This window comes from Telmatherina bonti (genome assembly GCF_933228915.1).
Source record: "Telmatherina bonti genome assembly, chromosome: 5".
Classification (NCBI taxonomy): Eukaryota; Metazoa; Chordata; class Actinopteri; order Atheriniformes; family Telmatherinidae; genus Telmatherina; species Telmatherina bonti.
Window position 1 is genome coordinate 18753934 of NC_136623.1, and position 26228 is coordinate 18780161.

General features: G+C 39.2%; 1 protein-coding gene across 3 annotated transcripts; it reads right to left on the reverse strand.

Moving 5' to 3' along the window:
• Positions 1-453: 453 nt before the first annotated feature.
• zyx (zyxin) lies at positions 454-18516 on the reverse strand. 3 transcript variants are annotated; one of them, XM_079241442.1, is made up of 10 exons: positions 18418-18516; positions 9126-9361; positions 7606-7868; positions 5788-5883; positions 4450-5019; positions 4108-4249; positions 3570-3739; positions 3254-3432; positions 2753-2873; positions 454-2668 (listed from the first exon to the last, which is right to left on the reverse strand). In XM_079241442.1, the coding sequence occupies exons 2-10, from the start codon at positions 9346-9348 to the stop codon at positions 2555-2557; spliced, it is 1878 nt and encodes a 625-aa protein (XP_079097568.1). In that variant the 5' UTR covers positions 9349-9361; positions 18418-18516; the 3' UTR covers positions 454-2554. The 3 variants fall into 3 exon arrangements, with proteins under 3 accessions (XP_079097568.1, XP_079097570.1, XP_079097569.1); XM_079241444.1 differs by lacking the exon at positions 18418-18516 and adding an exon at positions 17983-18104; XM_079241443.1 differs by lacking the exon at positions 18418-18516 and adding an exon at positions 17823-17901.
• Between the last annotated feature and the right edge of the window lie 7712 nt (positions 18517-26228).

A 26228-nucleotide genomic window follows, 5' to 3' on the forward strand; every position in this document is an offset into this window, starting at 1 on the left:
CATGAAGTTGTAGACAGAAAACTGTCTTTTCAGTGTCCCTCCCATCCACCGTGTTATAAGCTTCAGGACAACAGGCTGGGACTGGTGAGTTAAAGTCAACACCTTGCCTTTACTTATACATTGCATTAAGTGGGGGGGTAAGCTCTTTTTCCTGGAAAGTATCTGCACATAAATACACATGCACCACATACACGCACATCTGCTATCGTCATTATCAGTGCAACACATGGCTGTTAACAACTGATAGAGCGTCCTGGAGGTCACAGTCTGTCAGCGTAACACATCACCGAGAGTCTGGGAGAAAACACATCTAATGGCTGTCACATGGGCATCTTTTTTAACAATAACCAAAAAAAACAAAATCTTTTCTTCCAATACTTCAGGAAAAACAGACAAAACATTTGAGTTTTTAGCTCGTCTTTAGGATCTTTATTTGGATCTTTTGATACAGCCAAAGAAAAAAAAGAAACAAAGACAAAAAGGAAGGGGAAGGGCTAGATTATGTTTTAAACATGTACACATTCAGACATTATCAAATGTATAAAAACATTTTCAGTAAAGGCATCCACATGTAATACAAAGACATACCACATTAATGCCAGTAAATGCAGCCATGAAGGCAGCATCACATCTAATGAACAGCGTGAGGCAAAGACACAGGCTCAGTGGCGGGTCATAGTTTGGAACAGAAGGAATAATACTAATAGAAATGCCTTCACTGATCACACAGCTAGCATGCAATGCTGAATCACTGTTGCCATGTCTTGTTGGTCACTCTGGTGTTTACAGCACAACGTTCATTGCAAGCATAAATTACAAGAGTTTTCTTGGAGGAAAATTCATTTCTGTGGCTACAAACCAGACTCAAAAAAAAACAAACAAAAAAAAAAAAAACCCCAACAAAACAACAATGGAATACAGTAATGGAAAAGGCACATAGCCAGGGTAAAAATGTAACCAATTAAGTTTAAGCATTTAAATCAGTGAAATACAGTACAGCGAGATGTAAATATATAACAGACACGAAGAAACTTAAGTCCAAAATGTTGAAGAATGTATAGACTAGTGGTATTTATGATAAAAAAAAGAACAGATTAAGAGCAAAAGAGTGGGCTCAAACAACCAACAGACACAAAGGAAAAAACCAAACATTAAATACAATTTAACTATTCAACTAATCAGAATCCTCTTATCTACTTTGACACATTTGGTCACTGTGTTTTACATCTCCTACCTCAACTGGCTTTGCAATTCTACTGTCCCGCTGTCAAGACAGACTATTTTAATACTATTAGAGATCCAACTTATATTCAACCTTTAACATTTATAAAACATTAGATCTTTAAATTATATTATTTAAAGAAACATATTTCGAGAGCTGTTTCCTATCCTAATTAAGAACTATTAAACCAATAATATGTATGTAGTTGGTGTCTAAACTAAATTTGTCCAAAAATTTTAAAAAGTGACACTAGAAGTATATTTAATTTTACTGTGCAAGATTACATAATAGGTCCCGTTTTCAGCCATGCTGCAGACAGAACTGAACTGTTTTAAAGATGAGATTTCCAGGGATTGAGCCTGTGCTCATTTATTTGTTTGTTTCTTGCATCTCAAGAACATGCATCTTAAAATACATATCATGACTGAATCAGCTCTAAACTATTTTCATAAAGAATAAAACACTTGATTTTTCTTTTGATTATGGCAGTTTGATCAAACATAGAAAAGCAAGAAGATGTAATTCAAAGCATGCTTGTAAATTATGAAATTTACATCACAGAAACTACAAAAAGAACATTCACCGTTTTTTTTTTGTTTTTTTGCAGTTGCGTTATAGCCCTAGATGACTTCAAAATGCTATCAGAGTAGATTGGCTGAAATAAAGCACTTTCTAGGCAGGGAAGCATCATTTACCATGCTTGCAGGCACAAATGCTAAAAGACATTATCAACCACCAGCCAATCCAAGTGGTGAAATGTGTTAAATGGTCAGGTTGCTGATGCTTCTCACCCTACAGTACCAATCTGCCTCAGTAACAACAAATCAGTTAGAATGCTCTTTTAGAAAGAAACTGACCAGTAAAGATCTCAAAATAGGAAAAATCCCAGTTCTTGGTGCTACAAACAAAGTTTAGGCAAAAGACAGAGAAAGGCAACTTTCTGTTCATCAGATTATTCTTTTGATCAAACTGTTCTTGTGCAAGTTATGCTGGAAATTTTTTGAGTAAACATTGAGTTGGCACGAAACCTATTCTGTAGTTCACAAAAGAAAGCTACAGACAGGAGAGAGGAGCATTAGATATTTAGAATAATACATGAGGGGACTTTTCTTCAGTGCAGTACATTACCTCTGCACTGGATAAAGTGGACAAAGATCAAAGGGAATACTACACCATATAAGCATGCAAACACACTTTTTCCACAATGCACATTCTCGCACACACACATGTACTAAACAAAGCCCTGTTACAAAGGCAAAAACCGGCAGCCGGATCGATCCTGTGCTTTAGGGTTTGGTTCATAGTTGAACTGAGTAATGCTGTACCAGCCAATCACTGTGAAGCCCTCTTGGCCCGCTGGGTGTGGCACTTCATACACAGGATCTTGCCATCCAGTGGATAACAACCATTTTCATCCGCCTCGATGGAGAGAGGGCGAGCGCAATCCTGCAGAGTTAATTAGTGTGCATATTTATCATCACATGTAAGTGTGTATTTATTTGGATAAAAACATTAATTTGATTGCATTACCTCACAACGGTAACACTTGAGATGAAAGTTCTTGTCGAGAGCCACAACTCTGACAGTTTCCTCACTGCCTGGGGCTGGAATGATGGGCTCATTGCAGCTCACACACAGTGGTGAGAAACGCCTGCAAAAGGGAGGACGAGAGGGCATTAGTTACCTACAAAATTCACCATTAATTGGCAGAAAGACAGTGGGAAAAGATTGTCAGGCAAACTGTGATTTGGAGATATTAGTTAGAGGTGGAGAGCAAAGCCATTTCACTCCAGCGCTTGTATCAAAATGTCTAATAGGTCTGGTGAATCTGTAAATTCAAATACTCCTAAAAACTTAGCAAGCTAACTCTTTCTTGTGCTACAAAATTATGTGTGCTGGTTAAGATGTTCTGTCACAGTTGTCTTCCACTATAACACTGGTTGATATAATACAATGCACAGAAAAATCTCATCCCAAATATCTAAAAGAAATGTGATATTTTTTGTAATTATTTGGGGAATGTGAGACCACCTGTGGTAATCCTGCACACAGTAAGGGTTGTTGTTGTCATCAGTAATAAAGGGTGCCCCCTCAAGTACGCAGGAGCAGGTGCTACAACGGAAACAGTGGGCATGGAAACACTGTCCCACAGCCTTCAGCACACGATCTGTAATCCTCTCCCCACATCGGCAACACACAGCCAGAGAACTCTGAGGAACAAGTGAAAAGATGATAAATTAATGATTAATAATTAAGTAGTTGATAATAACACTTATGAAACAAGCACCATCTGCCAAGAACTTGGGGATTTTATTTAAAAAAGAAAAAAAAAAATTGGTTTCCTCACCATATAACAATTCTCACACTGTGGAGAACCATCCCTGTCATAGAACTGCATGCCCTGCAGGGGGCGATGGCAGCTCATGCAACAGAAGCAGCTGGAGTGGAAAAGTTTATCCATGGCCTTTACAGCTGGCTGAGTACGGGAGAGAGCCTCACCACACTTCCCACAAACCTCTAAAGAAATGAAGAAAAGAGGACAAAGATGTGTGATACAACATTCGTCACAAAAACAACAATCTCCAAGCTGCAACATCCTCAACAAGGGAACTGGAAATGTTAAAGTCAATACTTTTCCATCACCCTCATGTATTCTTATCGAGAACATTACCAAAAGGAGTGATTCTGTTTTTGAGAGGATTTTGATTAATCTATGCAAGATGCTCCAACATGGAGCTACATAATGACTGTAATTACAACAATGACATCCACTATTCATCTACATTAGCAGACGCCGACAGAACAAGTTATGTTTAATGACTTTCTAATTAACATATGGAAGAATATGACTGTGTATTGAAAACAGTGAATATGAATATTTGTACCTGTCAGAGGGGAGGTAATGATAGGTGGATTTGTGTCCATGTTTTTAATGAAGTCCTGGGTCATTCTCTCCAGCTCCTCCACTTCCCTCATATTAAGAGGAGCACCTCCACTTTGGATAGGAACTGGGCCAGGAGGTGAGGGCTGTTTGCAGTCACACACACGGGACAAAAAATAAATAAGAATAAAACAGCAAAAACACTATTTTTTTATGATTTAGATGTTGTAGACCTAATAGTACATTTTATAATTCATTATTTACCTGCTGTGCATCTGACTATATACTAAACGATGTGCAATTGTGCCTTTTTACAATACAAGCTGAGCTAAAAGCTGGAACATACCGTTGAAGCAGGAGTGGTTTTCATTGGTTGGCTCACGGGGGAGGGTGGTGATCCCATCATCTTGGTTTGAGAAGGAGGCACAGCAGCAGGAGGGTTTTGGTTTGCATTCATCTGACTCCCAAAAGAGGAACTCTTGATGTGATTTGGGGCTGGTGCAGCAGCCATGTTACTTGCTGGAGTAGGAGGTGCAGGCGGAGCTGCTGGAGGTGGAGGGAATGAGCTGCTGGCGGTGGGAAGTGAAGGTTTTGGTGCACTGTTGATTGGAGTGGCTGGCTGGTTCAGATTCTGGTTGAGTTTTTGTGCGAGTGAGAGAGATGATGTTGTCGGTGTTCTCCCTCCAAAACTGGACTTGGGAGCCACAGCTGGAGTCTTCGTGAATGGCTGAGTATCTGAAGCGGAGTTGTGATTGGCTTGCCGGTTTGTTCTGGCTTTAAGTTCTTCGGCCCAAGGTGCAGGCGGAGGGCGGTCTCCCATTTCAGGTGGTGGAAGGAAGGAGAGTGCTGGTTTGGGAGCAGTCGGGGGAGGGGCACAAGGCTTGGGTGCTGGTGCTGATGAATACTGGCTCGGTAGCTGTGGATAAACGACAAAGTTATTTCTTTTCTGAATCTTAAAACTAATTAAACAAAATTAAATAATAAAAAAAAAAACAGCCATCGGTAAAAGAATAAATCTGAAATGATTAAATTTACCTTCACCAAAACTGAACATAAGGAAGTTACGTTTTATGAGCATATGATCTTAAGCTTACATGATGCAAGCAGACACTTTTATCAAATGAGGTACTTTGATTAAAGTAAACACTGGAAATGCTCCACAGTCTGAGCTTATCAGCGGTGCTTCGTCTTCCTGACATTTATTTTGCAGTTTTGAGCCAATGTTATTCTCTGATTCAGTACCTCCCAGTCAGATAAAAACACCTTCCATTTATGGCGCTCTCACTGAGTCTCTGGCAGCACACTCTGGCTCCAACACACTCCCCACTCACTTCAGTGTGCATCGCCTTCCCTCTCTGCAAGTGTCTCCTCTCTCCGTGTGACTCACCAACCACCTCACTTTTTGGTTTTCTCTTTCAGTCTGGTGTGCAGTGTATGCACTTCACTTCCAATTAAACTTTCAACCCGAACAAACGAGTAACTTATAAAACTATCTTGGCATCCCTCCAAACTATTTTCACAGAACAACCTTGCTTTTACTCTTTTTTTCCTTGATATCGATTCATTCTAACTCCCTCCAGCAGAATTCCTGTGAGTCAACACCGGCTGCTATTTTCCTTCTCATCTGTTCTTCAGCTCCATGGAAAACTTAAAGCTAGACACTTGAATCTTGTGTGCTGTATACCTTGGGGTTGAAAGGTCCCCTGGTTTCCATCTCAGACAACAATCCAGTCAGAGAGTCGAGCTGTTTATCAAAGCTCGTCTGCTTCTCCATCAGTCTCTGGTGAAGGATAAAAGAGGAGAGAAATAATCACACACTAGGAAAGCAGTCAGAGCAAAGACTTCCACCACACAGCTTATTTCCATCCATTCTGCAATTTACACCCTAAGTTATAATCTTATATTGAATTCATATGTAAACGCTATCAGACTAATTGAAAATGAATTCAGTGTCTATATTGTGGTGTTTGTTGCAAGTTTATTGCCTAATTTGTTGTTTTGCAGTGATAAAATTTCAACGATGCCTTACTTTTTTTTACTTTTTTTCCCCCTGTTCTGGATCGTAGTAACCAGAATTTTGCTGGCATGCAGATCTTTCTTTGACAACTTCTCCTGTATTTTTGGACAAGCACCATTTATTGTGGAGTTATTTGTATTTATACTAAAAATTGCCCTATCTTGCAATGATAAAAAAAACATTCAGAAAAATTCCTGGATCCAGAAGGTGATCCAGTCACTCCCAAAACTTGATGGAATCCATCTTAGACAAAAACCCATTCTCAGAAGGAAGAAAAAGAGTTGCTAATAGAGAAACAAATAGATAAATGACATAAAGATAACCTCCTTGGCAAAGGTTAAAAGAAAAGTACATTTAGTACAAGATAATAGCTCATTCAACGACTTTTAATCAACTTTTCAGCTTATAGCAAAATAAGTAAAACAAGGCTTAAGAAAACAAAAATGAATACTTGTATGGGTTTTTCTTTATTTGTCTGTGCCATCACAGCTACATTTTCAAGTATTGAATAGTGCCACAAATCAACTAGTCAGTTAGCTTAGCAAGACAACGACTGTTCTTCCTCAGAAACTGAATCAGCCACAAGGCGTTTCCCTTTTAGATGCTCGTGCATCGCCGTTGTACTGCCATGGAAGAAGAGCTCTACCTTGCAGATTTTACACTTTAATTTTTACATAATGTTCCCAAACTCCTGAGCTCTGTTGTCAACTTGCCATGATACTGTTACCTTATCTGGTAACGTTATGGCTGACCTGAACTGCCACGACTGGGCATGCCCGTAAAAGGACAGAAAGGCACGTGCCAGCTTTGAAAGAAAAACAAAGCTTCAGAAAATATAAGATAAGTCGATTTTAAAATTAGTCATCGACTATTTCTAAAGTCTACATAATCACGGCTAACTGTCTAATTGTGGCAGCCCTAATTTGTTCAGACAAAAATGTGATCGCAACTGAGCAAAAGATACAAGATGAGTCAATACAAAGATGAAGAATTGGAGAAATTATTTCGGACCGTAAACATAGCTTGTAACAACCGTATGATGGGACTTAAAAGTGCAAATGTAGGATTTTTTTTTTTTAATTGTTAAACAAGACAGACTCCTATTTTTAGGCTTTTTTTTTAATCTCACAAACAATTTAACTGATCTTTTTCTATCTTAAAAACAAGATGAAACTAAAACAATCCAACAGTAAACATCTGCACAGATACCCTTTCACTCTGTTTCCAAAGTCTATTTTAGTGACAAAAATCCACAATAATCTTGTTAGAAGCATGAAACTGGCCCATTTGCCCCAGACTAATGTTAATAGAATTTGTGGGAAAATCTCAAGAGACAGAATCCCTTGCATTTGCTTCATGGACTCGCTGGTCATACAACAACGTCCTTCAGTGTCTAAAATGATTATCAGATTATGAATAAATGCAGCTGGATGCAGCAAAAGAATAAATCATGCAGACAGTCAGAGCAACTTCATCACAACTCACCTGAGGGTTTCCAGCAGCACTAGGTAGGCTGGTTCCAGAAGCTGGGAGAGGTGGAGGTGGAGGGGGAGGGGGAGGGGGAGGAGAGAGAGTGGGTAGACAAGCACTCTCCTCAGGAGGAGCTGGGAGGGGCAGGTCATCTGCCACTGGAGGTGGAGCAGGGAAGGCAGGAGGAGGGGCATCAGAGGCAATGACTGCGATTTGGCATTCAGGGGGAGGAGCTGGCAAATCATCTTCCGGTGGAGGAGGAGGGGGGGGTGGGAAGTCTGACAAAAATAAGGAAAGGCTAGTTAAAAGCCAACACAAAACATTTTTACTAACATTTTATTCGATTATCCAATTCAATAAAACAGTCCTCCTCATCCATATCTAATGGAACAAAACAATTTAAACTAATTATATTACGGATCTCTGATAGACGTGCAGCTGAGTTTATGTCTATCCACAAGACAACTTAGAAGGTTCTTTTCAGACCACAGGAACATTTTCACAGTTCTTATAATTGTCAGAGGAAGTGTGTCAGCTATTTTACTAAAATAGATTGATACTCTGAGTATCATCCTTCCAGTACAAAGAAACATGAAAAGAACCACCAGAGATTTTACAGCAAAGCGATTCATCAGGAGAAAAATAAGTGTTGGGACTAACAAAAAAAACAAAAAACAAAAAAACAAAAACAAAAAAAAAACAAACAAAAAAAAACCCATCACTAAAAAAGAGTAACTGCAGTTCTTAACATTAACCTGTAAAATATCTAAACAAAAGTTAACAAACATTCAAACTTAAGTAGGTTTTACAACAGAGAAAATACTCAGTTTTTACTCGTTTACTAACTTCCCTACAGTTGTTACATTATTATAAAGTTGTTGTCCTATCTATATTGTCCACCAGAGGAAAAATTCCAGTTCAAAGTTCTGTCCAGCAATAATCTGTATCTCCTTGTTGTTGTGGTTGTACTTCTTTGCAAAAGTTCTTTTCACATTCTGCATTGCATGCTTAATCTCAAAGTGTCCACTTAGGTGTCTAAAAAAGCTAAACAGTAGTGAATTCATTTCTATATGCATAGGCATTGAAATTCATGGTAATGTGCAAGCCCTTTTCTTCACAAACATATTCATACAAGTGTCTAAAAACTCCATAGGGTACATAAAATTCATCTGATCTTTTTGTTCACGGATTACATCGTGGATTCAAACAAATCAAATAACTTTACACAAAACAAAAACAAGTATAAGTAGATAATGACAGAAAACTGAACTGATTCTTAGCTAGGCCTTATTATCATCATCATCATCATTATTATTATTCCGATTGGATCACAATGAATTAGGTTGCCCTGAGAAGACTTTGCTGTTTGTATTAATACAAATAAAACTGAAGCCATAAAGGATATTTTAACCAGAAAGCTCTGCATACACTAGCATGAAAGACACTGTGGGTGGGATGGGGCGCTCGCCAGGTGAATAAAACTGAAGAAAGAAACAAAAATGTTTTTTATAAAGTAGCCTTAATAATGCAAATACCATCACAGACTGAAGAGGGTGGTGGAGGCAGGTCTCCCACTCGACCAATAACAGCTGTTCCAAGTGGTGTCGGTGATGGAGCTGAGGGAGGGGTTTGACTCTTGGGCCGCGGTGGTGCGACAGAGGCAAACTTCTTTGGCTGGTTGTAGAAGGATGGGGTGGTGACTTTGGAGTTCAGCGATGAGGTCACCATGAATGGCTTATTGCTGCTGGAGTCGTCCATTTTCTGGATTTATCTGAGGAAGAACACAAAGAAGCATGATGACCAGTTGCCTTACGGGATTATTTTTGATTAAATATGGTAGTCAGTTTAACCTGAACGTATGAAACAGGTTGCAGCAGAGTTCGGTAACTCGACAGCCAGGATTCCTGTTTATACGACCAATGATGAAAACCAACATTTATCAGCTGACAAGAGTCAAGGGCTTTGCATTCCTTGGCAACATGTCCATGTCAGGCCTTTTACAGGGGTATTAGAGGTGATGACACATGAAGGAAAAATTTGAACTGAGGCGCATACACACACACACACACACACACACACACACACACACAAAACAGCTTTGGAAATTGTTTTGTCTACAAAACAACAAAAAATGATGATGTAGACTGAAAAGCTGCAGCAGGCGTTGACAGTAAAATGCCTGATTATCGGCCTTCAATGAGAACATTAAAGCTCCTCGATCAACTTAAAAAACAACACAGTTTGCAAACTAATTTTAATTATCAGCTCATTAACTTGGATTAATATTTGAGAGCTTAAGTCTCAGTAAAATGCATCAGTGATGGACCATGTGTCAAAAAATATTCCGCAACCAGTCTGCAAAAATAGTGCCACTTCAAAACAAAGTCAATTAGCCTGGATTTGAGAGAGAGAAGCTTGTGAAATTATTTTTAATCTGCAACAGAACAGAGCAGATCTCACAGATGCCAGACACAAATTACAATATGTAACACCTGCCTGTTTATGGTGTCATCAAGTACAGAGATAACAAGGTTGGCAAGGTTTGAGTGAGACCGTTTTCCACTAGGGATGCTCGTAAGCAGCCATCATAACGTGTGAGGTGCGTCAGGAACATGTTCAGTTCAAATATTTACTTCACACATGCTGGCGGTTAAACAAATGCTGACGTTAGTGTGGTGTCTCTCCTGAGAGTCTGCAGCAAATCTAAGAACATTTCCCTGAAGACCCATAGATCAAAACATGACCTTGAGTCAAAAGCACAATTGTTCCGATGGATCACGCCTTCAGCACACGCAAACGCATGCATGCACATATCTGCTCACACACTTGGCTACCTTTACAGTTCTATGAAAATGAAAACCACCTGGGTTGCAACTCCTTATACACCTTTTAATAAATGTTATTTAGCTATATTCAGTAAATGAAAGAAACACATGTGGAAACAATTAAAGCAAAGTGCATCAATAGATGGCATGTCATTATTATGGATCTGTCATGTGATAGTTATTCTCTACATCCTCTTACAGACTACCGGGAAGTGATGCCTTCATAAATGTCAATGACTATAAGAACAATTAATACCACTCTCAGTCATTCATTAATCCCACATAAATAAAAGTCTGAACTTGTCCTTTTTAGTGCCCATCTCATATGAGCAGGAATGAAAATGTAACACGATCCCTGCAGCCTTCTGGGTTGTACTGCAGGTTTTCCAACACACATGGAGCTTTCAGATTGTAAACAATGTCTCCAGGATAAATTAGATAAGGCTAAAAGCTGTAAGAGGCAATTAAAAGAAACAATAAAGTCTGAAACCTGTCAAAGTGCTTTAAATCACCAAAACAGAATTTCATTTAAAAGTATTGTTTCTATCTACAGTATGTTTTACACTTCCACAGCACGTCTGATGTGTTGATAAGAATTGTTACATTAGTCCAACAAGTTTTGAGAAAAGAAATATCTCTGGGCACTTTATGTTAAACCTCTATTCTTTAAACATTAAATATCTAGCTAAAATCTTTCAGTCACTATGGTACATAAATCTCAAATAGGCTGTTCAGATAAATGTAATCCATGTCTGAATGACTGAATGCTGCAGCTTGAATACATTCATGAAGTCATTAATATTGCAAAGTTCATGTCTGAAAGGGGTTTTTACTTCACAAAGGGTTAATGCATTTTTTCCTCCTAATGAGAATGCGTAAGTAGCATTTTATTGCTTCAAAGATTCTCTAAATAAAATAATTATCAATATAAAAAGACAAACTGAAGAGATATTAACCCCAAAACATTACATATAACAAACATGAAAGCTTCTGTAAACAGGGAAATGACAAAAAAAAGCTCTTAGCCTTGTAAGACAGACTGTATAAAGAGCTGAGCGTAAAAGTTAAACTCATTTGGAAAGGTGTTTCATTCTTTCGCTTTAAATTCTGACACGACCATATAAACCCTTTCTCCTCCTGGTGGCATGTCTGGAGCTTCTGTGATAAAAAAAAACAAACAAACAAAAAACAGCACTTCTCCTTTTTCTGCCTACCTCCTTTTGCTCAAGATTTATATGTGAGCAATTTTAGCCAAACCCATTATGTTCTTTTGAAAGTGCCAGCTGTTGCATTGTGTCATGAGACATCCTATAATATGTCATGGACATACTAAAATTGTTAGTTAGAGAATTTGAACCCCACAGGGTTATGACTCATCCTTTTCCATAGCAGACTTGTAATGCATATTTGCATTACAGACATTACCAGACAAAGCTGCAACCATGCAATATAACAAGACAATCTGTCTACAGGACAGTCAACATGACATGCTTGAGGTTACAATTTTATTTATATGAATACAATCAATTAATTGGAGGACATAACACTTCAACACGACAGATAGCAAAGATTGCTATACTTGCATAGAAACACTGTGCCACTTTCTATAACAGCATGTGAAAGAGCAACTAGATCCAGTTCAAGCCATCTCTTGTTTTGGCAAAAAAAAGGTTGCTTCTTGTTTTTAATTCTCATCATTCAATGAAAATGGCTTTTATTTGTGTTTAACAGTGTTTTTCTTATGACTTGTTGATCTGGGCAGTTTTTTTTTGTGAAATACACACTGTTCTAAAAGATATGCTTATACTTATCTGAATTGATAGCTACTGCACTGGTCTAAGTTGGCACGTCTGTGTCACACTTACAATAAGAAAAAACTGCTTTTTGTATAGCCAAGCCTAAGAACAGCGTTTTGTTTTTGTCCACTGACTTGCAAAGAAAGAAAATATCCCTACAGAATTTAGCTCCGTTTCAATATTGCCTTTGTTAAATAATTCAGAAAATGGTTTTGTGAATCAATAAAAGGCAGATGGTGAACCTCTACTGGAGAAGCTAAGAGTTGCTGATCGTATTGGTTCAGACACATAATTGGACCAGGCTGAAACTCGCAGCAATGGAAAAATAATTCAGTTAAAAAATAAAAAAAAAAAGGGGGGGGGGGGGGGGGGGGAGTGGTCTGTAATTTGGAAAGCACAACTGGTGGCTGCTTTTTAAGTTTGACAAAGACCTACTTCATATTCAATTAAGTGGACCTAATATCAACAATACTCTAAACACAATACTTAAATCCTTTTGTCCTTGTCAAAGAAGTCCTTGACAAGGACATATAGACTGTGATTTGGTCTTCTAATCAAAGTGTGGAAGCTTCTGTCTAAAAGAGACAATAGACCTTTTATTATTCAACATGGACGTTAAATTGTGGTAAGGTTTCATCTGTTCCTTGATGCAGTCTCGAGGGACTAAGTTGGGTGAGATCAGCTATGCACTCAGCCCCAGACAGTCTACTTCAAATCTGTCCTGAAACCTGATCCTCGGGAAGAGAGAGACCCTCTGCTGAGGAACATTTTTGGAAAAACAACTCTATGACATCACCTTTTCATTGCCTGTTCTGCTTCCCTCTAATCATTTGTCCTGCATCTTTGAGGGTTTCTTCTGTTATTTTTGTTCACTTAATGAGAAAACGAGAAGTGATTGTTATTCTCACAACTAAAAGTACAGATCAACGTGCTGTGGCAGAACACAGTGCTTTTTTATTTTCTTTTAATCGACTCCCCTTGCCTCTCATTCAAGTTTCACCCACCACTTGAACTGAATGACATCATCCAAAGCTGCATTCAATCATTTTTACTTCAGTGCTGTGAAAGAGGATGGCTTCTTGTAGTACGGAGAGAGGGCCCCAGCAGAAATCACACACTGTACTCTGTAGCTTTTAAACTTATAACTCCACATTGCTAGGCTGTTTTTAAAGACTACGAAACAGCTTCTTGTCAAAGTCTGGGTACCCCAGCCCAGACGGTTTTAATATCCTTCATTTCGCAAACTAATTTACACATGCAGGAGGACAGAGGCTGGATATAAATAGCTTAACTACCCCAAAGGACATAAAAACCAGCAGGGTTTCATTCATTAAGGGTGAGACAATCACAGTCTGGGAAAACTGGGAAATTTCTTTGAGGCTAGAGAGGAGGATCCTGACATTTTGTTTTGAAGTAATTTAAACAAAACAATAAAAGCAAAGCTGATTTGCACCAAGCAGAGTTTTTGTGTTTGTCTCTGCATTGATGGCTTACCAGCAGCATAACGTGGTGCCTCAAAATTTAATCTTCAACCTAATCTTATTTAGGAAAAATACGGCATGTTGATGAGGATTGACTCGTGTAGTGGTGGAAAACATTTAAGCAATGCATTACCACTGCAAGTTCACTGTAGTCCCTAAATTCCATCCAGTCTTCATTTATTTTTTTTAATACCACTTAGGGCACATTAGTATCAGCTTTTTTTTTTTTCTTTTAAATCCAAACCCTAGTCTGTTTGCTCGGAAAGTCTGCTGTGTTTGGGGAGCTGTGAATGTGCCAAACAAATTCTGATTCGGATCAAAGAGGCGGACTTGGCCTACAAACGCAGGTCTTGGCAAGCGGATTAAATACAGGAAGCGAAATACAAACAAGAACTCAATTCCTGCCTTTGGGGTAGTATTGCATTGTGGGTAAATACATTGTGATTACATTAAAGTGGAACTATTATGTGTGTTTCAGGCTAATTTATTTTTATTTCTGAGACCAGAAGGGCTGGGATTGATCGAGTTATTGTCACAAATCGCTTTATTTACTTCAGACCGTCCCTCTCCGTAGGCTGTCAGATCAGCCTGCGGGCAAAACGAGTGGATTGAGACTCTTCCGCATTAAGCCCCGCCTCCCGCCGCCGCGCTACATCGGGAGCGCGCACCGCAACTGCTTTCCCGTCATTGTAACATCTCATAAACAGAAGGATTCGGCTAATATGAACTCAATAAAAAAAAAACAACAACATACAATGTCAACACATAGCATACAGCCCTACATGTTGGAACCTGAATCAGACCCTGAAAACGAAGTGGAAAACAGCAACAAATGCAGCAGGATGTCTCTCTTTGGTAAACTCACCAGCCATCATTGGAAATAACTTTATTTGACGTTTTCCACCCGCCTGATGTATTTGTACATGCCCTAGTTAACCAGTAGAAGGTAACCAATCACCGATCCTTATCCCCCGGGACGTCACAAGGATTTCCAAGTAGAAAAAAATCTCTAAAACGACGCGTTTTTTGTCGCCATGGAAACCGAACGGAGAGCGTGCTGGAACTCAAACTCAAACATGCGTTTAGGTGATAAAAAACAGTGTCGTTCACATGTCTGATGAGGATTTAACACAGTAACACTGTAGAAAGCTCTGAAAACTTGAAATACCATAATAGCACCCCTTTAAGGGTCCTCTGCCTCATCTGGTTTTCATACTGCGCTTATCATTGCAGTGTATTTCTGCAGTATACTTGCATAAGACAAAATGAAAAACCCAAAACAGCGACAGTTTTCCTGCTTCATGTTTAACTCACCAGTAGAGGAAACAACGTTACCGGTCTTGTCCTCTCTTTCGCTAAATATGAGTGCAGTGCCATCTTTGGTGAGAATGGGGATTTATTATTCTAATTGTTTGGCTCGTTTGACCAAAGTGCAACGTAAACAAGATCTTGGTCTGCATGGATACACCCCCCTACAACTGAGCCAAGTCCCCAATCAGACCAAGTCTAGCAGACTATCCTGATGTGAATGTACCCTTAGTCCAATTTAGAGTCACGGAGAAGCTGGGGGCCTATCCCAGCAATCATCGGGTGAGAGACAGGGCACACCCTGGACATGTCACCAGTTCATCAAAGGGACATGTTCCCAAATTACAACTACTTTGTCTTCTGAATATGTATATTTAGGTAAAACCTAAATAATTATAAAATGACAAAAATTTTTTTTAGATTTTCTATCATAAAACCTTGAATTTCTGACAATATTTCCAGCCATTTCTTTCAGTATCAGTGACTGCTTCACTGTTGATGAAACTTTGCATTGTTCTGATGTTAATAGCACGCCCAGTTTCTGGGAAAGCGTGTCTAGGCCAGGGGTCACTAATGCAGGCACAAACAACTCTTTTGAGCCCAGTCTTACAGGTCACTGGATAAGCATTGTGTGCCAGTGTTGTGCTCCCCCCTCAGACTATAATGAGTGAGCGGGCAACATTTCAAAACTTGTAACATCAGCCACTGGACTCTGTGTCAGACTACCCCCCCCCCCCCCCCCTCCCCCCAGCACACACACACATACAGCAGCCGTATCTGCTTGCACTAATACAGTAATGTAGGCCAAAGAAGAGTCACAAGACAGTGAAAGACTAAATCAAAGTACTAGGCAAGAAGCGCTCTGAGTCAGATGCCTACTATGAAATAACTTGTGTGTTTTGACTCATGGAGGCTACAATTAAGGAGGATTCCTCATCACCCCAGCTAACACAAAACCATTCATTTTTCATTTGAAGATTTTTGTTTCAACTCCCCAATTTACTGAAGCATCAGAACACAAGCACCACGGCTAGTTCAAGCAAGATAAAGTTGTTCTTTAAAAAAAGTTTACAGTGGCTTTGGGTTAAGGGTTCCTGATAAGCAAAGGAATTTCACATTTACAAAGCTGGAAAAATTCTGACTAAACAGCAAAGTCTTTCTCACATTTTACTTCTTGGGTGAGATATCACAGAGGACATCACATCAGATACCAGCATGAGGTGTTTGAAAAAGATGAATGTAAGTGATATGGGATCTGTTGATTTGTGAACTAATTTGCAGCCTCAGAGATAGCATTTTTGCCTTCTGTATCTTGATCTTTTGAAACTTGTAACTGGACATTGAATTAGTGCAGTAGGTCTGACAGAGAAACACACTATAACAGCTTTTACTCAAGTAAAAAAAATCAACAAAACGGGATATTTTGTCTTAAGACTTCTGTGAAAATAAACCTTATTTGTTAATACTTGAGTCCGACAGCATGCGTAGGGCAAATGCAGCATTTTTTGGACATTAGACTACTATCAGCTCTCACTAAGCATTGTATTAGACATGTAGCAGTTAAGACCTAAACCTGTAGCATTATTTTAGATTTTTTTCAGCAAGCGATGTAAGTTTTTTTTTTACAGAATCAATATTATGCCAACACATGTGACACAAAAATGACTACATTAACAATTACACTATTAAGACTGCACAGAGTGGTTGCAAAATCTTTGTTTGCTACAACTTGTTTCACACTCTGTCAACATAATCTAACTCACCACAAGTCACATTAGCTATTCTATTTGCACATGAGTCTGCACTGCCCCCCCCCCCCCACTGAAAATCTGAAATAATCAGAAGTTGATGCAGATTATCTCAAGCATACAGGGAATCAGTTCAAATTAATCAATGAAATAATCCTACAACCAGCTTTTTTTTTCTTTTTCTTTTTTAATAATTTACTAAATCATTACCTTTTGTTTGACAAAGATCTGGACTTCATGTCAATCATATACTGTATGTGCTGTTAATATTTATTCCTCTGCAAGTATGGCACATTCCAACTAGTTTACATCACCTTTGGACAAAGTCAGACTTATGTGGATGGGCATACTCAAATAAAAAGAAAAAACAATCCAAATATACACCAAATAAATCTAGTTGAATTGTCCAGTACATGAAAGGTACTATACAAATAAACTTGCTTTGCCTAATGCGATCACAAACAGATCTACTATGTATTTTATTTTATTTTATTTTTTTTAATTTATTTTTTTTCTACTATGTATTTTATGTTATTAATCTTGAGATGACACTATCCAGTCATTCAGCGTCCAGGAGTGATCCTATATACCTTTAGTTCTTCCATCATGATACTGTACATGGGGGAAGGGAGCAGCAGAAACCAACAGGCCTCACTTCACTGTGGATGCAACAGAGGAGAGAAAAAAAACGAGCCACCTTTGGACAGATTTGTAATCGTCATCAACCAGCGTTGATCCACTCATCGTGGCATGTGAACAGGTTCAAAAGACACTGACCACTGCTTGACAGGGAAAGGTTAGTCATCGCAAATAATCCAGGTTAACAATGGCAGCTGTGCTATTTTATTGAAACGCTTTAGAAGTGTCCAACAAAAACCTGAAATAAGGGTTTTTACACCGACGACTGCTAGCAAAGGAAGGCGTCGATGCGCGAAAAATGACCGTAACACCTACAACACGTACTATGTGGTGTTAATTGTACGTTTAAGCCACGTTAGCTAGTCCTGTTACTACAACAGCTTTGTCTGTTCAGAAGGTAGATCCGTTAATAACAGAGACACAAATGACACTCACCTGATACCACGGACAGATAAATAAAACCTTTTAATCAAACTCCCAGCAACCTTAGCTCCGGTCGCACCACACACACCACTACGTTCCCCAGCGTGTCAGGCTTTAGTCAATAGGTGTTGGCGGTTAACGCGCAAACACCGCCCCGTCTCTTCCCCCTTACCTCATAAGGAAAAGTAGATGGTTTCTGTTAACTGCACCGTCATCAGTTTATATGACCTTTCTCTATGAAGCGCATAAACCCACCAGCTGCATCGCTAGCCACCTAGCTTAGTCAACTTTTTAGTTGGACTTCCTGTCGGTGCTTCCGCGTAGCTGAGGACACATTCTCGTGGACACCACCCACTATGAACCAGTCGTCATATTTTAAATGCTTGTTTGTGATAGCCACACAGATTGTCAGGTCATAAAATAACATTCCTTTAAATGTCCACAGTAGTAAAAAAAAAAAAAAAAAAAAAAAAAAAGAAATCTGGACAATCATGATAACAGACAAAATATTAACTTACTATGTCATCTATGCTGGTTTGCTCCCAGTAGAAATGCCAGTTATTCAACTGATCTGATTTGCAGCATGAAAAACAAACACTTTACATACCTTGTCAGGAGCAGAATGTGCCTCCTTTTACTTCCCTCTGCTCTTCTTGTTCTTCTTGGCTTCTAGGTATGAACTATCTGTACAGCAAACTTCTCTTTCTCTCTTCCTCTCTGCAGATATTAAACCCTCCCCCTATCCTTTTCAGTCTGGAAAAGGAGTGACACCATCCTTCCAAACAAGTTCTTTCTCGTTTGACTTTGGTTCTGGACTTGTGTATTACTATGTAAACAGCAACTCACTCTCTCTCTCTCTCTCTCTCTCTCTCTCTCTCTTTCTCTCGGTTTCTGTATATTTGCTCATAAACTGCCCAAACCCCCCTCCTCCTCCTCCTCCTCCTCCTCCTCCTCCTGCTCTCTTTTCTCTCTGGATTCTTGCAGCATTCTTCATTCAATGACATCAACCCTGATGCCTCTCCATGTAAGGTCAGACTGGGGGAATGAGGGAGCCAGAGGGAGGGAGAGATAATGGGGCTGGAGGCTTGATTAGATGCAGACTCAGAAAGTGGTCTGGGGTTTAAACAAAAGGAGGTACATTGACTAAAGAAAGTATGCTCCACCATGGTTGGACTGTTGGAAAGTGTGCTTTTTATTTACTTTGAGCTTTTACTTTATAAAATGGCTCGACAGATGAGGAACAGATTCCGAAGAGATTTTTTTTCTCTGTTGCCAAGTGGGTGGCCTTGTGATTATTTGTTGTTTGCTAAGGAAGTAAACTTGCACAGAGTATTTGTCACTGAGCAAAGAGAAGAGATGGTTACAAATAGTTACTATGTTAAACCTCACCCACGCTCATCCTGATATAAAGGAAGTGGTCACCTTCTTGTTAATGTGGCACCTCCCATCCTGTCACTGGCAATCTGATATGACATTATTTTATGTCTTTCACACACACACACACACACACACACACACACACACACACACACACACACACACACAGATTGGGCTCACTCTAAAAAAGCAATAATCCTATCTATCTATCTATCTATCTATCTATCTATCTATCTATTACTGTAACAGCCAATCAACAAAGATAATGAAGAGTGACAAGAACTCTGGCTTTAGTAGCTGTATCAATCTCATTCTGAACATTTATCTTTTTTTTTTTTTTTTAAAGTGATGATGCGAGTGTTATCAATGGCGCTGCCAGACCAAACAAGCCATTTCAGAGTACAACTTAGGACATTATTCCTTATTGTTTTGTTTGTCATAGACCTAAATTTAGTTTATTGGTTGATTTCTTCACAGCCACTAACTAAATAATTAGAATATATTTGAGGCCCTGCTTGTGTTGTTTTGTGATATAAACAAAGTAAAATGTTGTGGAAACATTTACAGTTATCTGACTCTGAAAGAAAGAAATATATTTTTTTAAGGTTTTTCTTTGTTTAAAGATGGAAATGAGCTAAATAACTTATTTAAGGAAATAAGCCTCGAGCTGAGACCATTTCAGCGTTATAGTCTACCCTTTGACTCATACTTTTCTTATGAGTGCAGCAAACTATCAGATCATCATATGACAGTCATGTTGAGACACAGCAGAGTTGCACTTCTGTCAGGTTGTGAAACCATAGATTAATAAACCGTGTGTCGAGTTCTGACACATGCAAACCTCTGCAGCAGCTGTTGTGTAACCTGCCAGGGTCATGCCTAAAGGGAGTGGTCATTGGGGTCTTTGATAGCCCATTGTCCTAACAGGAGGAATGTTTCCAGTCTCTCCCCGTTTCCAGTGGTACAAAAATGTGTTGAATTTCCACTCTGAGGTTTCCACAGCAGTTCTGGGAAAAGAATAGGCACCCCTATCTTGGCTGCAATCTCTCAAGCCATTGACACAGACATTAAAATAGGTTTGTGTTTGTTTGTTTTTCTAAATTTCTTCCACTCCAAAAGCATGTTTTCTGCTTGACAGGGGGGGGAAGAAAGCACACATGTGCATCAGACTTCTGTTCCTTGTTTATCCAGCTGCAAATCTTGCGCAATTTTTTTTGGTGCCAGGATGACGGATGTTTGATCAGGCAAGGAGGAGGCAGTGCTAGTATTTAGTGAAGGTAAAGCAGAAAAAAAGAAAGAAAAAGAATTAGATCCAGACTGCCTGGAATGCAGCCAGAGCTTGGAATGAACACGCCCCCCCCCCAACACAAACCTCACTAGTGAGCCAGACTTCTCTCTCTGTAATGCTGCTTTTTCATCACTTCTTTCCATTGAATTCTTACTCTGTCTTGTGCTGCATTTTTACTCACCATCCTGTTTTCTGCTCCTCCTTCACTGTGCCTCTTCAGTTTCTTGTTTTTGTTTTTACCTCGATATGTTAATTTTCTCAGTTTTCTGAATGCAAGGCAGATGTTTTTAAATGCTCACATCAAACGCACGCATGCATTTTCACCACAAAAATCAGCATTTTTATTTCTGTTAATTCTGTTTGCGTTGTAAAATAAATGTTTTTTCCAGGCCCTTGTCACCTCAGCTTCCAGACAAACTCATCAAGTAAAGACTGAGAAACAGTTTCTTCATGAAACAACATATAAACATAAAGGAACAGAGATTCAGATCCCCATACAGTTACATTTCTTCATATTCATTTCATCCATGCTATTTATTTAACTTTAAACACTGAAATATGATTTACTTATTATTAACTGATGCAATTTTTTAAAACTTTGTGCAGCTTTATATGAAATAGTAAAAGTGTCCCATCATTACCAGCTGGAAAATTATTCAGATGTAGTAATTAATGCACTAGCACTGACAGTATGATCCAATGACACGGTGTGCACAACTGCCTGCTTTTTAACCACATCTGAAGCTGTGACCATCCCGAAAATCTGGGTGACATTTAATTTTCATGCAAAGGATTACAATGAAAAACTGCATTGTCATTTTTGCTTAATTTTATACCCCTGTTAGTTTTAGCCAAATGTTGTTAGTTATGTTATCAGTGCTGTTGTTAGCACGGTCAAATTACCTACTTCTAGTTATTGGGTTTGTCTGTCTCATTTGGCTTGAAACCAAAAATATGCCCACAGCATTGTTATGTTTTTGACTTTCTAATACAGATGTTTTAAGATTGATCAATGAAATGAAACTAGATGAATATTAGACATTACCACAGCAAGGTAAATAAAGGATTGCCAAGTGTTTTTGTACTGTTTGTTATCATTATACCATTTTAATATTATCTTTAAATAGCAGTAAGCTTTTTGATATTTCATTCTACTGGTTTTATAAAGTGAATGGAAATGGTTCTTGCAATGAATTAAAATGTGTGTAGCCAACATAGATAATTGCTATTAGGTGATTTTCTAGTAGTTGAGTCAATCTACCTTAACATGAGACGGTTTTTATTGTTTATTTTGTTCTTCCTGTTTGTATCTATAAGGAGAGATTAACCAGAATTTATGTAGCTTTTGTGGCATAAAACAAAGTTCATAAAGAATTTTGAAGCATTTCTCACAGATATAAATATTCACTGTGGCCTACAGTGGGGAGGCTAAACTGGCTACACACATGAATCTGCAAATAAGAAATTTCCGGTAAACCTTATGTTAGACACAAAACAGCGCATTTGTGAATCCAGAGGCTAAATTTCTTTGGGCCAAACTGGGTTTTACTAAAAGCCTTGCATTGGACTGCAGTTTCCTGGGCCCTCCTGCAGATGTCAGGCCAGTACACATTACAGATCTGCACACAACCAAACTAAAATGCCTTGAGGGTGTAAGATTCCCCCACGTTTTCTGACAGCAAGCAAATCAGCATCAGCTAGAGATGTGATAAAAGACAACAGGGGTTGAAATCAAACCCATTGATTCTGACATGACTAAAACAGACTGAAAGGTTTCTTGAGGAAAATGGACACATGAGGAACAGTGTGGGCGCAGATGCACCTCTGAAGGTAAATACTGCTGTATTGGCTGTGGTGGTCTAGACAAGGGCTGGAATGTGAGAGAATGTAGGGTAATTGAGGGAGAGGAGGAAAGAGAATTGTAAATAATAGACGACAGTTGGGAACTCCTCATATGCCAGGCTTTGCCTTGTGTGACTGTAGTGCATAAACACACACAGACATGTCATGACAGACACCGCATGCCATTTATACACTAATATAAAACATCCATGAAATATGTATGCTGCGCAATATAATCTGGAAACTGTAGGAAAGTCCATTAACAAATAATTCATATAAATTGTGTCTCCCTCTGGCGAAAAAGAAAAAAGCTAATCGCATAAACTCTGCCATTAGAGAGAGCTTTATCAGAGACGGCTTCTTTTCATAACAAAATTTATATCTCTCCTTTGTTTCCACCCACCTCTTAGACCTCTTCCATTCTCAAAAACAAACCTTGGAAGTAATTCCCTCCCATCTTTTGCCTCCCCGTCCATCATTTTCTCCTTTTTTTTCCTCCCTCTTCTATACAGCCTCTTCGCTTCCTTCATATCCTAAGTTCTTCTTCATAGGTGAAACCCAGTTGTTGGCCTTTTTTTCTTTCTTTACTCAAGAAACACACACTTTAACCTTCAAACTAATGCGACAGCTCCTTGAGGGCACACACGGTTCCAGTTAGTGCATATAATAACACACTCAAGCAGTGGTTAGGTTCAGAGCACAGAATGAAGGCAAAGAGGTATGAGAAGTGGTAAACATAATGCAAAACAGAATAAATAGCCGTTTTTAGAGCAGTCTGATCAGCCCGAGTAAGGTTTGTTTTTTTATATTACTCATCAAAACTTTTCATCCTTTTATCGCCCTGAATACCTTCTAACTGCCAGCAAGACAGTCTTAAAGATGTTATTCATTATCCTTAAGGTGCAGCCTCCATAGCAGCCAGCCAGGAGCTGATACACAGATAGTGACAGGTACATGAAAGACACTGATTACAAGAATTATATGTGTGGAGCCCTAGGATAATATGAAGCAGGAGTGGCTGCATCTTAATATGGTGCAGCTTCACCACTCTAGATAAGAAAACAAGAGACATACTGACAGGAACATGATAGAAGTCATCTGTACCATGTGTTGCAAGGCACTTTCATGTCACTGAACTTGCTTTATTAACATGTGTAAGAGTGTGTGAGTGTTTGAAAGAAAAGTAAAGATTACAAAGCTCTTTCTGAATGGCAAACATATCACGAGTGAGATCAGTTTAAGAGTTTATTTCTTTCTGCAGCTGACCTTGTCTTGCATTGACAGCTGACATCACAGATTGACATGTTGTTACATATGGATTATTTTTTATGTATAACTGTGTGTGACAAGACTCCAACTTCATTATAGCTCCACCAAGGATGAGAGCCTCTGTGAGTGTATATTTCTAGATTGTTTGGTCAATCACTGTGTTTTTGGCAGCAAAATTATGCAGAGACTACCAGGCTGAATTTCAATACATTGCAGAGATGGAGTAGGTTTAAATCAGAAAAAGTGTATTGCAGTCAGCTACACCTCCTAGACAGCAGAAAGTAACGAGTTGTTACTGCTCATGTGTTTGTTTTTTTGGTTCCTAAACAGAAATTATACAGTAAGGAGAACCTGAACAGTTTTTTGTTGGTTAAAATAGTCCTTTTCTAATGTACAAATATAGAAATCACATTAATTTTCTAAAAAAAATGAAAGCAACCTCATTAAAAATTCTTATTTATTTTATACAAAAATATACAATAAAATTTAAAAAAGCCCAGCATTTTAAAGACTCAAACTTTTAAAATGCTGTACTTCTTAACATTTTATTGCATGCTACAGTGTTTGTCCCTAATTGAAAACATGCCGTCAATGCTGAAGAAAAGGGAAACTTTCACTTTCTTTACCATAAAGGGGCGGGTTAAGTGGGATAAATACATTTAGATTAACTGGGAATGTCAGTTAAAAGCATTTAGTGTTACTCTTTGATGAAAAGAGTATGACTTCCTGATAGATCTGACAGATCTCTAGACTCTGACTAATTCAATATGATGGGCAGATGGAATGTAAACAGAGAGCCAGTGAAGGAGCCAGAGTTGAAAGCATGAGTCAGTCTGTTAGCAGGGATAACGCATACTGGTATGTTTTCTAAACTGGGACATGTGAGTAAAGCTGGACCCTATAGCAGCCATCTCCTCGGGCCCAGTGGAAAACCAACAGGGTGAACTATAACACATCTATATTTAAACCCAAAGTGCATGGACAGGCTAGATTATGTATGATTTGTCATGTCTGACAAGTCACACATCTACTTTAATCCCCTTATGGAAACATAAAATTGATGCCCCTTTATCTAATTTTCATATCTATCTCCCCTAAATGACTCACATTTGTCTCTCAGTTGTCTCCATCCATTCTGGAGTGCTAATTTGTGTCACACAGGCTTGTCTCCACACCTCTCCTGCACATGATTCCACTGTTCTCTGCTTTCCTTCCCATCAGTCACCCCATCTGCCCATTTTTGTCTTTGTTCTTCCACCCATCTGTCCTGCTCTTTTCCTCCCAGTCATCTTTGCCCAATGTAAAGTCAACAAAACATGACTGACCACACACGTACCCCCGCCCCCCTCTCAGCTGTCGTCTGCACACACAGCCTCCCAGTGTCCAGACTGTGCCTGCATCTTTTGGGCAAAAGCTCCCATCAATTTGTAAGAGTGAGGTTGACCAGGTAGAGACAGGATGGGAGTCGGAAGCAAAACAGGGAGGTGGGGAGAAAAAGCAAGTTTTGATATGTAAATGAAGTCAGAAAGGTTGATTGAGAAAGAGGGTGGGGGAATTTAGGTGGGAGTGGGTTGGAGATACATACACAGGTCAAATGAGTAAGAGTGTGCTGTGGATAAAATATTGGGGAAGGAGGCAATAGAAGAATAAGAAGCAGTGGAAGAAAGATAATGGATTCAGAGAGAACAGAACGAGAGAAATAGGTGCAGAGATGACTTGGGGCAGATCAGTTCAGGGAGATGACAGGGAGAGAGGTGGAAACCCAGTAGCAGCATGACTGAAGGAAAACCCTGGTTTTTTTTTTTCTTCTTCTTCTTCTTCTTCTCAGGACTCTTCAGTGCTGGTTGATATGCTTGCAAATGTTGAGCGATCATAAGGGGGAGGTGGAAGGGATGGAGGGAGGGAGGAGGCAGAGGGTGATTGAGGAGAGGGGGGTGGATTGGGGAAGAGAAAACTGCTGCAGCACATTGTCAGGCTGAGCGCACACAGGAGAGGGAGACAGAGAAAGAATCCCCCATTTTAGCTCAACAATATTACAGCAGTGCAGAGATATCTACAAGAATGGCATTCTGGCACTCGCCACTGTGCTATTGATCTACGTGATGGAAACCCAATACACACATCAGTCAGTCTAATTGTTTTAAACCCTGTTTAGGTTATTTCTTGTAGTTATTTTGATCTTTCTGATGTATGTATTATCTGATCAGATTGTTGCTGCAAGGCTTTATGGCTCACATTGTTTGGATAGTGGAAAAATGGTAGGAATATAAACAGAATGCTGCCCAGTTATTGTTCCAAGTAGCCCATCTGATGTCTGCATCTTTTATGCAACATGTATTTTGAATATTTTAACAATGCTTTACATCTTTGTTTAGTCCTAATCTATTCCCCTCAGGCATACTGACTTACTAACCGGATCTCTTCTAAGACACCGCACTGGAGAGGGAGAGTAGGAGTGAGGGAGGGTGAGGGAGCGAGTGATCGAGCAAGCGCAGGAGAGAGAGGGAAAAAAAGAGAGAGCACGGCAAGGGAAGAAAAAAAAAGAAGCAGAGAGAAAGAGAGAGTCGCAGGAGGAAGAAGGAGAATGCACGGTGTCTCGGTAACACTTCCACGCTTGTGTCCAGGGCCTTTGTGAATACACC